The following is an 11,383-nucleotide window of genomic DNA, read 5'->3' as shown; positions in this document are numbered from 1 at the left end:
GCATCTTCAGGTTGCGGCGGTACCGACGGGTGGTTGCTTTCGAAATGGTACCCATCAATGCCTGCGGTTTATTTGTTTATGTAGAGCTCGCCGTCGTTACCGATGTAGATGGAGATCTCCCGTTCAGTGACCAGAACATAGTCACTGTTGCCGTTGGAGACGGCCTCGCTCGGAGACGACTATGCCCTCAGCTGTCACGTATCTCAAAGCGTACTGCCCGAACTCGTCATGTACCTCCTCGTGCTCCAAGGCTGGCAGTCTCCGACGGACTATGATTTGGGCCAATAATATTATACATCTGACTCGAATTCTGGCGGCAGCACATCGTAACCGCTATTGAAAGAGCTATGAACTGCAAATAAATAAATAGCCTGTATATTGGTGTAAAGTGTTTATAATTACTTTAAGTTTTAACACGCTTTTATAAGCTTCAGCTGTATTTTTGTTTACGGACGGGCTTTAAGTTTTAACCCACTTTAAATGGATAGATTAAACTCAAACTTTGTACACTTACCAATGATCGATAAAATATTAATCATTTCATGAGTTGATTTTATTAGAGCGCGTTTCTAAGTTTGTTTTAACTTTTAACTATAGATATTTATTATTCATTATTTTTGAATATGTATTACAATGTAATACAAATTAGTATGGATTAATAACCTTATTTAATTGAATTCCTTGTTCCTCAAATTGCATAACCCAACAAAAATTCGCATTACATAATGTGCAACATTAGATAATAATTAATCTAAATTTATTTATTACTTGTTATTTGAAATAAGTGTTTATTAGTGTTAGTGTTATAAATAAAACACAGAACAGTAAAATAAAATTAAATAAAAATTTATAAGTAATCTAAATAATATGATCTAAACTGATTAGGTATCAGTTTAGATCATATATTTTTTTAGATTATTTAGAATTTAGATTATCTTAAAATTAAATCGATAACAATAAGTAATTTTCTCCTCCCGACAATGCTTTCTTTAGAAACTTAATATTATTAAAAACTTTTTTCTTAATTTCAGATTAAAAGGAGCCTAAATTAAAAGGCAAGTATACATAAGGAAAAAATAAATAAACGAAAGGATATTCATGTGAAAATTTTTTAACAATTGCAAATGCAATGCATACAATTTGCATTTAAGACGCATATACGTAAAATCATCATCCTATTTTATATATTATTATGTGTGTAATTTTGCGTTCAGTCGGTTTCAGTATAATTATTCTAACTAGACCAGTCGTAGAGCTAAAATATGTGAAAACAAATATATACATTTTTTATTTAAATTTGAGGATAAAGCTATACCTAAATTATGCAAAAATATGGTTTGTAAATAATATAAATATAAATATATAAATCATGTACTAGGTAATAATATATTCAATATTATAAACAGCTAAGTTTGTGAATTTGTAAGTTTGTGACGTTTTCTTTAGATCTACTGAACCGTTTTTAGTAACGATTCTATCAATACCTACTGCTGTGCATGCTCTCTATGCTTTGGGTGTCGTAATAAGTTGTAAACTTAATAGCATGAAGCAAAAACTTAGCTTTTAAACTTCGTAAAAGTTCCCCTTTTACGAAAATTGTAAAATTTCAGTAAAAAAAAGGTGAACATACAACGTATTGCATATATTATTACTTTACGCTTTAGTTTATAATAATAAATTCTACCACTGGATGAAGATAAATTGAATAACATAGGTCATCAAATTCGAAAATAAATCATCAGAACATCATAAACCCTAATTAGGTTCATTACAATAAATATCCAAAGCTCATCTCTATAATATTCCAATTTAATTCCTATTAGAAAACTATAAACCTGTAAATAACGATAACGAAAAATCTGGCCAAGTGATGCGCGTCCCACTCTCAAACCGGGTTCCGTATAACCTATTATTGTAAGTTTTGAGATTAAATTTATGGATTTTTCTGTATTTCTCTAAAAATGAATCGGAGTCGTTGGTACTACTGTGTCAAAGTATAAGATGCTATTGAGAAAATTAAACAGACTAGCTGATGAAAAGAAATAGAACAGGCGCATAAGTAAAAAAAAATTAAGAGCCAAAGCCGCATTCTGTCGCGTCGATTGCGCCAACTACAATCATACATCGCATGTGTGCAATGTGCATGACAACTAGCCACTATGTCACTTGTGCGCTACCACCGGCTAAAAGGCTTATTACACTACCCGATATGAAGGGCGAATTGGGCCCTAACCCAGTTTATACGCGAATGTCTAGAGAGATAAACGTATTGTTGCATTTTACATTATGCCGTCGTCAGTATCGAAACTTCAAAAAGTTGCTGTAGCAGTGGCAACCGTTGTCGCAATAACAAATATTAAAAAAAAAGAAAGAAGAGAAAGATCTGGGTGAAAGAGTATTTGCGGTTACGTGAAAAGCTTTCAAATATGCAAATACTAAGCGTGCTTGAACCGGGAGTTTTAATGAATTAATTAGAGTAGGCGCAGAACAGTTTGAACACTTGTTGAGTTTGGTGACACCTTACATACAAAAGCAGCCACTCCACGCACTAGTCGCGCGGCAACTGAGCTCCCTAACCGCCCTAAACGTTATTACATTACCCAATCTGCAGGGCGCTTAGGGAGCTAGGCAGATCGGGCAGACCCGTAAAGCCTAAATCCGGTTTATTGTCATTTGGCCTGACAAGCGCAGGGCCTGCACGTGTCTCTACATATACCGAGTATTTGATTATTAATTTAATATGCCATGTGATAGATTCTTTCTATTTGATTTCTTGAATCGCCCTTTTGTCACATTATAAAAACCAAAATCTTTAAAATATCCATCTAGATTAAGCAATATGTAAAAGCCCAAACAAAATAATATAGAATGTTTTTTTAGAAATGTAATGAAAAATAAAAGAATCAGATTATATACTTGATAAAATAATTTATTTGGTGTCACTGTAGCTGCTATTTCGGATCAACAATTTAAGCACTTTCAACAATTGCCGGAATTACAACAGGTTCTGGTGCTATCAATGGGTGATTGCTTTCAACTTGGTAGCCATCAGTTCCCGCGGTGAACTTGTTGGTGTAGATTTCACCATCATCACCAACAAAGGTGATTTCGCCTTCGGTGATGAGCACGTACTCTCCATCCACGGTGGGCACGAGACGGCCTCGCTCCGAGACCACGGTTCCTTCAGCTGTCACGAAGCGCAGCGCGAACTGACCGAAGTCGTCATGTACCTCCTCGTGCTCCAGGGCTGGGAGCCGTCTCCGGGCAATCAACTCCGCAAGTTCTATATCAGCCTTTGGGTCGATCGGTGAACATAGATTCACTGCTACGAGAGCCGATAGGACAATGAACTGCAATTACAAAGATAAATAAGAAATGTGTTGTAATCGATATAAATATTTATAACTAGCTTTCCGCCTGCGGCTTCACCCGCGTTTTCGAAGAAAAACCCGCATAGTTCCCGTTCCCGTGGGATTTCCGGGATAAAATCTAGAATTTTTTAATTCGGTCCAGTAGTTTATGCGTGAAAACCATACATACATACATACATAATTACAAACTTTTCCTCTTTATAATAATATTAGTATAGACGTATAGATTAGAATTAAATAAGAAATGTTATATCATATTTTATGCAAAATGAAAATAAAAAACTTACAAATTTCATGGTGATATCTTTTATGTGGTGCTCGTCCTACGTTCCAAATATTGAGTGATGATAAAAATAAGTTTAATTTCCTATTTATATATGTCTTAATGACTATGGTCATTAAGACACATTGAATGAATTCCTAAGTAGATTGTTAGAAATTTGCTATTAGTTAATTTTTCGTTATTAAGAAATTCGCTAATAGGCGATATTTGCAAATTTAATTATTGAAGTATGCTTGACTTGTTTTAAAATACCACATAATACATTTTTTGAATATTTTACAAAACTATGATGACCTGGTAACGTGTCAGCCTTGATAAACCTTCAAAATAGACTAGGATGCCAAGGTTCATTTTTATAATTCATCAATATCAATCTAGTTATTTTTTAGTAGGTATTTCTATTCTAAGAAGACACGAAGGCCACACTTTTTATTTTTTTGGAATGCAGCATATATACGGGACAGCAGGGATAAAATATACCGATTTGATGATCCTTAAAATGTCCAGTAAAAAAGTAAAAGCATGAAAGTTAGAGGTAAATTCGTGTTATTTTTTTATCGAGTCAATATTAATATTTTATGTTTTTGATCAGACAAAACCCTTGAAAAAAATCATCAAGTTTGATATTATTATATATTTGGTCTCGAATTGGTCATGTACCATCTAATAGTAGATTGGTAATTTTGCTTTATACCCTCTCTTATTATAAGATCAATGCATTTCCGACATTCACGGTACGATGTGAAGGCATAGGGAATTATTAAAAAAAAACATTTTAATATAGTAATAAGGAAAAAAATCTTGAAAGTAACAAACAAATGGATATTTGGAGACAATCGTATGCTCATATAAATTTATAAAGAATACAAAAAAAATCGATCACGAGGCGGGACTGCATCCCGCATCCTTTCACGCCAATCCGGCGTTATATTTATAAAGCATTTGAATGCCATAAAACCAAAAATATCGGTCAATTAAGGAAAGCTGGCATGTTCACAGTACTCACACTTATGCAATTTCACTTACAGTATGTTCAAAAATAAATGCGACTCTAGTTTCATTTTAGACTTGAATTGTAAAATGGGTGCGTTGTAGATAAATATATGTAAATATAATTATGAAAGCTCTCATAATTTACCTGTAAAATTATAATTTAAAAGTAAATCAATTGATGAAGTTAATTATTTATTCTAATAATAATCAATTGGATAAAAGTATTAATAATTATTCAATTATCAAATAATAATTAAATTTCAGGACATAAAAACAATACAAATAACACGTGCGCTCACTCCCAACATACACCAGGGCCAATCCCTTCCAAAATGATAAAAACCTAAAAAAATAGTAGTAGGATGAAACCCATTAGAAAAGGAGGAGAATGTGATAAAAATTAAAGGAAAAATAAATTACAGACAATCCGAGTTCGGGAAGTGGGAGGGGGGGGGCTTTTAAGGCTAAAAAATGGTTTCTCTTGATTTCCCAACAAAACTACAAGTCCTATAGAAAAAAGTTCAATGGCAAAGTTGTAGGTAATAAAAAGTACAAAAGTTGTACTTTTGTATTAACAATTTTTTCACATAACCTTAAAATTTAGGTGAAATATTCAAAAAACCAAGTTATTGGTTTTTTATTTCTTTTCCAAAAAAATTTTTTTCTACTATATTTGGTGAAAAGTTACCTAATTGTGTCTCAAATACACTGTAATTTATTTGATTGAAAATATTTATTTTTTCGCCTTATTTCAACTTAATACCAAAAAAACAACCTAATTTTCAATCGAAAATTCTGACGTCGAAATATCAGCTTTTTACAAAAAGTTTGGGGGCTTTTGTTCGTTGAAATATCTACTTTCTAATGGTCTAAAATATAATATACATTACCATAGTAAATTTACTCAGAAAATGCATACAAACAGTGTGATAATGAGCTTTTTTGGCAATGGCAAATTTCTCAAACGACCTGAAATGTTTTTATCGACATCATTTTGTTTATGTACATACTGTCAAATGTTAGCTGTGGTATCGTTACTTTGATCAGATGAAATTTTTTCTTTTGAAATGTTACCGAAAAGCCGATACAAGAGAAAATATAGAGTTCGAGAAGTGTGCCTGATTTAGTAAAAGCTCATTATCACACTGTTATTGGTAAAAATGCCGATTTTAGTCAAAATTTATATTTTTCTAACAAGATCCTTATCATCTAAATTTCCACCTTGGTGAGAAAAATTGACATTTCTAATGAAAATGAACAAAAAATTAAATTATTTTATTAAATACTGTAAAATAGTCTATAATTCTTCCATTTACTGTATCACAAAATTCTTCATAGATTTTTAGATATTCGTACTACACCAATTACATCACCCTGTATTTATAAACAATTGAAAAATATGACACATACATAGGCCGGGATATACTGACACAAAATTTCGGGTCATTTGTAACAGAATGGCGGTTCTACAGAGGTCTTATTACGCAATGACTAAAAGAAAAATGATGGTCAGAACGCTGGTACCGGCGGACTAGTTGCGTGGGCGTTAGTTGAACTCGTCGGATAAATAGCGAAAGTCAAACGATTTGTAACACAAAAATTTTAGAATTTACCGATAGCCCATAAAAAAGATGTAGGCGGTAGTGTCATGCCATACTTTTCCGGTGTAACATACAGCCCCCCATACCGACGCGATGCGTTGATTAAAAAAAAAACAATTCAACCATTTGTACGAGGCTAACTTTTGCACAGGTAATCATCATCGTGCAGACATTTACGAAAATCGCCATGCCATACTTTTCGGACGATTCCAAATGGCCACCATACCGCCGAAAATCTGCATATGGCATGACACTACCGCCTACATCTTCTACATGTAATTTTAAGTGACAGTAAATTAATGGTACTAACTTTGTGTTTATGAAAATTGGAGTTTGATTTGATTCCAAGTCATATTTTTATATTTCCTTTATTTGAGAGTAGTTGATATTTATATTATATGTAGGTATGTGTTTTTAAAAAAAATATCCAGGTGTTTTTATAAATTATAGAATAATTGTCAAATTATAGAGGTAGAAAATAAAAAAAAGGTTATGATGATAAAATAATAATTTATTAAGCTTCACTGTTCGTTCTGTCATGGATCAATTTCTTAAGCACTTTCAACAATTGCCGGAATAACAACAGGTTCTGGTGCTATCAATGGGTGATTGCTTTCAACTTGGTAGCCATCAGTTCCCGCGGTGAACTTGTTGGTGTAGATTTCACCATCATCACCAACAAAGGTGATCTCGCCTTCGGTGATGAGCACGTACTCTCCATCCACGGTGGGCACGAGACGGCCTCGCTCCGAGACCACGGTTCCTTCAGCTGTCACGAAGCGCAGCGCGAACTGACCGAAGTCGTCATGTACCTCCTCGTGCTCCAGGGCTGGGAGCCGTCTCCGGGCAATCAACTCCGCAAGTTCTATATCAGCCTTTGGATCAAGGGGCGCGCATTGGCATACCGCTGCCAGCGCGAACAATACAATGTACTGAAAAAAAAACAAATAACTCATGATAAAACACTGTCAAATAAGAAGAAGTCTGTCCAAGAAGAAGTCCAGGGTATCGCATCGAGTTATACAATTTAAAATGATTGACCACTATAAAGCTTATAAAAATATACTTACAACTCTCATATTGTTTAACAAGTTGAATTGTTGATGCCAAGGCGTTACTAGATCGAATTTAATATTTTGCAGTTGACCAATGCTTTTATATACTTCTTCATAGTTAATAGCGTAATTAGGTGTATTAATGATAATTAATATTCAATAAAATTCCAAAAAATGCTATTGACATCTATTAGTAATTAGAATAATGATTTTTGTTAGTATGCCTTTCACAATCCATACTAATATTATAAATGCGAAATTAACTCTGTGTGTCTGTCTGTTACTCAAACGCGCCTAAACTACTGGTTCAGTATTTTCATGAAATTTGGTATGGAGATATTTTGATACCCGAGAAAGGACATACTTTTTATCCGGGAAAATGAAGCAATCCCGGAAATCCCACGGGAACGGGAACTATGCGGGTTTTTCTTTGACTGCGTGGGCGAAGCCGCGGGCGGAAACCTAGTACAATAATAAAAGCATTTCTACGTTCGTAGCTAATTTAAAATTTTTATTTGTGTTCATGAAGCCACTAGGGATTTAAAGTTCTAAAATGAAGAACGTGTAACACTAAAAATATTTTATCTCAGAAATATGCCTAAGTAAGCCTAGCCTAAAAGCATATATGTAATTATATCGTATTTTTTAATTGTGTTTTTAGCGTATTAAAAAACTTAGATATATGAATATTATGAATAAATGCGAAAGAAAGCTATTAATCTTATTTTTTTCATAGTATGGATATGTCGAATGTTTTTAGTAACAGATCAGATTAAGTGGTAAGAGCATCGGATCACTATCGATATTTTCAAAAAATAATAACTGTTTTATTACTAGGTATTTTATGTACATATTCAATAAATACATTAAATATTTAAAATGAACTTTGCGCGCAGTATTATTTTGCGCCACATTATAGTAATATGTATGTATGTATGCTTTACATACAACGCAAGTTCTACTTCAAGAAAATCTGCCATTTTAAAAGGATAGGCGTTTAAATTAGGTATATCACTTAAAGTTACTTATGTATGCATATTAATAGACAAACTCATAATCTCTTTAATTGAGAACATCCGACCATATTAACAGGTGATAGGTACAAACGTAAAGTAGTTTCTAATTATTTTTTAAATAATTAAAACTGCTGCTCTATGTTTACTTATAAAAAAAAATCTTTATTGACATAATTATATTATACAGGTCAAAATAATGAATCCTTCGACTCCCGAACTAGTTTCAAACTGTGTCTCAGAAGCCAGAGACTTCTTCCAATATTGATCATAGTATTTTATGTCTATAAATTAAACTAAAAGCTCTAAAATAACAAAATTCATGAAGAGGTAAGGTAAATTATTACGTCATCGCATTTGTTTATATACCTCTATCCTTTTATTCCTAAAATTACAATGAAAATGTATAAGTTTTAGAATTATTAAAAAGTATTTAATCATTATCTTAAAAATGAATTACTTGTCTTGTAAAGTTTAATTTTCCGTCCTTTCCACCTAAGATGATTTCTGTGACACATCGATTTCTGACACGTGTAGAGATGTCTTTACTGAAATCATATCAATTGTTTCCGATAATCGATAATATTTTATATGGAAATGAAATCGAATTAAATAAAGTAACAAAATTAGTTTTTTCGGCATTTCGCCAACAATTAACTAAGGAAACTTAGCAAACAACAGCAACAAAAAGTCAACAATAACAATTAGTAACAATAACAGAATACCACCTAAAGTATCAATATAAAAATGCAACTTCTATACAAGGCTGACGCACTCGTACAGACGATTGACTCGATTGACAAACGATCACAAGATGGGCGCCGATTATATGATTTTCCAACTCTATGATTTTTCAACGATCCATTTCATGTACGCGAATTGCGTAGGTATTATATTTTTGTGTTATTTTATTTTATTCTTCATTATATTAAACTAAACAATACTGTTTTTGATTTATAAGTTTAAGATGTTTCATTTTTATATTTTTGGTAATAATGCCGCCATAAAATAAAAATATTATGCACTAAAATTATTTTGGCGTTTTAAACATAAAATTTCGGAACACGATGAAGTGTCACAGGAATCATCCTAGGTGAAAAGGACTATAATAGGTATAAGTGAAACAGGAACTGTAAAACATGTTTCACGGTATACAGTACCGTGAAACATATTTTATAGCTCAATAATTATTATATATGTGGGTACCTACTGACAAAAAATCTTCAAAAATTTAGTTCCTTTAAATTCAATGACTAATGAAACTAGCTTGCTAGCCTGTTATAAAACTACAATTTTGTACAACAGGCAGCTCTCCATTCTTGTAGGCCATGGGATAGTCAGCAGTCTTAACATGTAAAATGACAATAAGAGCGTCTTAAGAGCGTCATAACGTCAATAATTCAATGGAAATTCTTAAACATTTTTCTAAATTTCAGCTCAGTCGTCAAATATGTATAATACACAATTTAATAATAAATTAATTTTTCAAGTATGACAGCACTTTTTCCCCCTACTAGAAGTATGGCAAATATAATAATGGTCACATTTTATCAAATACTCTCCAAAATCCAAATGCAATACTGGTACAAAAAGTTTGGCGAAATAAAAATTTTTTGCAGATTTTCGGCGGTATGGTGACCATTTGGAATTGTCCGAAAAGTATGGCATGGCGATTTTCGTAAATGGCTGCACGACGATGGTTACCTGTGCACAAGCTAGCCTGGTACAAATGGTTGAATTGTTTTTTTTAAATCAACAAATTCGCGTCGGTATGGCGGGCTGTAAGTCACACCGGAAAAGTATGGCATGACACTACCGCCTACTTCTTTTTTATGGGCTATCGGTAAATTATAAAATTTTTGTGTTACAAATCGTTTGACTTTCGCTATTTTTCCGACGAGTTCGACTAACGCCCACGCGACTAAGCCGCCGGTACCAGCGTTCACACCATCATTTTTCTTTTTGTCATTGCGTACTTAGACCCCTGTAGAACCGCCATCCTGTTACAAATGACTCGAAATTTTGTGTCAATATCTCCCGGTCTATTTATAATAAGCTCTACATTATTATTTTCTTTACTCTCTAATTTATCATAATACTAGCGGTCCACCCTGGCTGCGCCCGTGGTACATGTTTACGTTTTCTCTACATAAGAACCATCCTCGTACTTCAAGGAATATAATAAAAACATTTTGCGATTCATTTTTATATATAAGAGATGTGTTTCACATCCATCCTTCATTGCAAAAACTTTTATAGTCACTTTAATACAACAAACTTATAATGCAAATTAAATAAAACAACAAAATATTATAAATGATCACTGTATATTTAATTCCGTATCGTCAAATCAAGCGCTTTCACTGGCAACTTAACCCTGGACGGGTTCAGGTGCTACCAGGGGGTGGTTGGTCTCAGAGTGGTAGCCGTCGATACCCGCGCTCCATTTGGTGATGTACAGTTGACCGTCATCACCGATGTATGAGACCTCGCCCTCAGTGACGAGCACGTATCCTCCCCTCCCTGTGGGCACGAGGTGACCTCGCTCGGAGACCACAGTTCCCTCAGCTGTCACGTAGCGCAGCGCGAACTGACCGTACTGGTCATGCACCTCCTCGTGCTCCAGGGCTGGAAGTTGTCTTCGAGCGATCACTTTTTCCGTCTCCGGATCGTTTTCGTAGTGGTATGGCGCGCAAAGAGCGACTGCCACGAGCGCTGATAGTGCGATGTACTGTAAAGAGAGTTATTATTAGAAAAATACAATTATTAAAATAAGATTAAAAATGCATTTCAACTAAAATGTACTTACCAATTTCATAGTGAAAATTATAGTTGTATTGCACACCGTGAGATACTTGTACAAATTGATTAAAATTCATAAATCGCATTATTTTTATGTAATTCTAAATGAGTTAATTAGGAACTTGAACATCTACTATGTGTTCATTAAATTTAGCATTCCTTTAGTTTGCAACACTGGCCAAACTTGATCTATGTGTATATTATTATTTATTCATTAGCATGTTATTAGCCATTTGAACTTTTCAGGCAACGGAAATGCCAAAGA

The 11,383-nt window shown here is 33.5% G+C and overlaps 3 protein-coding genes across 3 annotated transcripts; all 3 read right to left on the bottom strand.

The window, feature by feature from the left end:
* Nucleotides 1-2,969: 2,969 nt before the first annotated feature.
* On the bottom strand, nt 2,970-3,667 carry LOC149904638 (flexible cuticle protein 12-like). Its single transcript, XM_090107078.1, has 2 exons — nt 3,659-3,667; nt 2,970-3,350 (listed from the first exon to the last, which is right to left on the bottom strand). Exons 1-2 carry the CDS (start codon nt 3,665-3,667, stop codon nt 2,970-2,972), a joined length of 390 nt encoding a protein of 129 aa, XP_089963204.1.
* A 3,095-nt stretch (nt 3,668-6,762) lies between these two features.
* LOC149904637 (uncharacterized) lies at nt 6,763-7,204 on the bottom strand. Its single transcript, XM_090107077.1, has one exon. The coding sequence runs from the start codon at nt 7,202-7,204 to the stop codon at nt 6,800-6,802; it is 405 nt and encodes a 134-aa protein (XP_089963203.1). The 3' UTR covers nt 6,763-6,799.
* A 3,436-nt stretch (nt 7,205-10,640) lies between these two features.
* LOC149904636 (flexible cuticle protein 12-like) lies at nt 10,641-11,303 on the bottom strand. Its single transcript, XM_090106811.1, has 2 exons — nt 11,126-11,303; nt 10,641-11,047 (listed from the first exon to the last, which is right to left on the bottom strand). Exons 1-2 carry the CDS (start codon nt 11,132-11,134, stop codon nt 10,688-10,690), a joined length of 369 nt encoding a protein of 122 aa, XP_089962937.1. The 5' UTR covers nt 11,135-11,303; the 3' UTR covers nt 10,641-10,687.
* Between the last annotated feature and the right edge of the window lie 80 nt (nt 11,304-11,383).

Source organism: Colias eurytheme, chromosome 11, assembly GCF_061535395.1.
Source record: "Colias eurytheme isolate Ceu_HAF_F1 chromosome 11, ilColEury1 Martin Lab GWU primary, whole genome shotgun sequence".
Lineage (NCBI taxonomy): Eukaryota > Metazoa > Arthropoda > Insecta > Lepidoptera > Pieridae > Colias > Colias eurytheme.
Note: the sequence above shows the minus strand (reverse complement) of the source record. Positions and strands in the feature narration are given on the sequence as shown.

Coding starts and splice junctions, on each gene's coding strand:
- LOC149904637 (XM_090107077.1), bottom strand. CDS start 7,204: ATGAGTTATTTGTTTTTTTTTCAGTACATTGTATTGTTCGCGCTGGCA.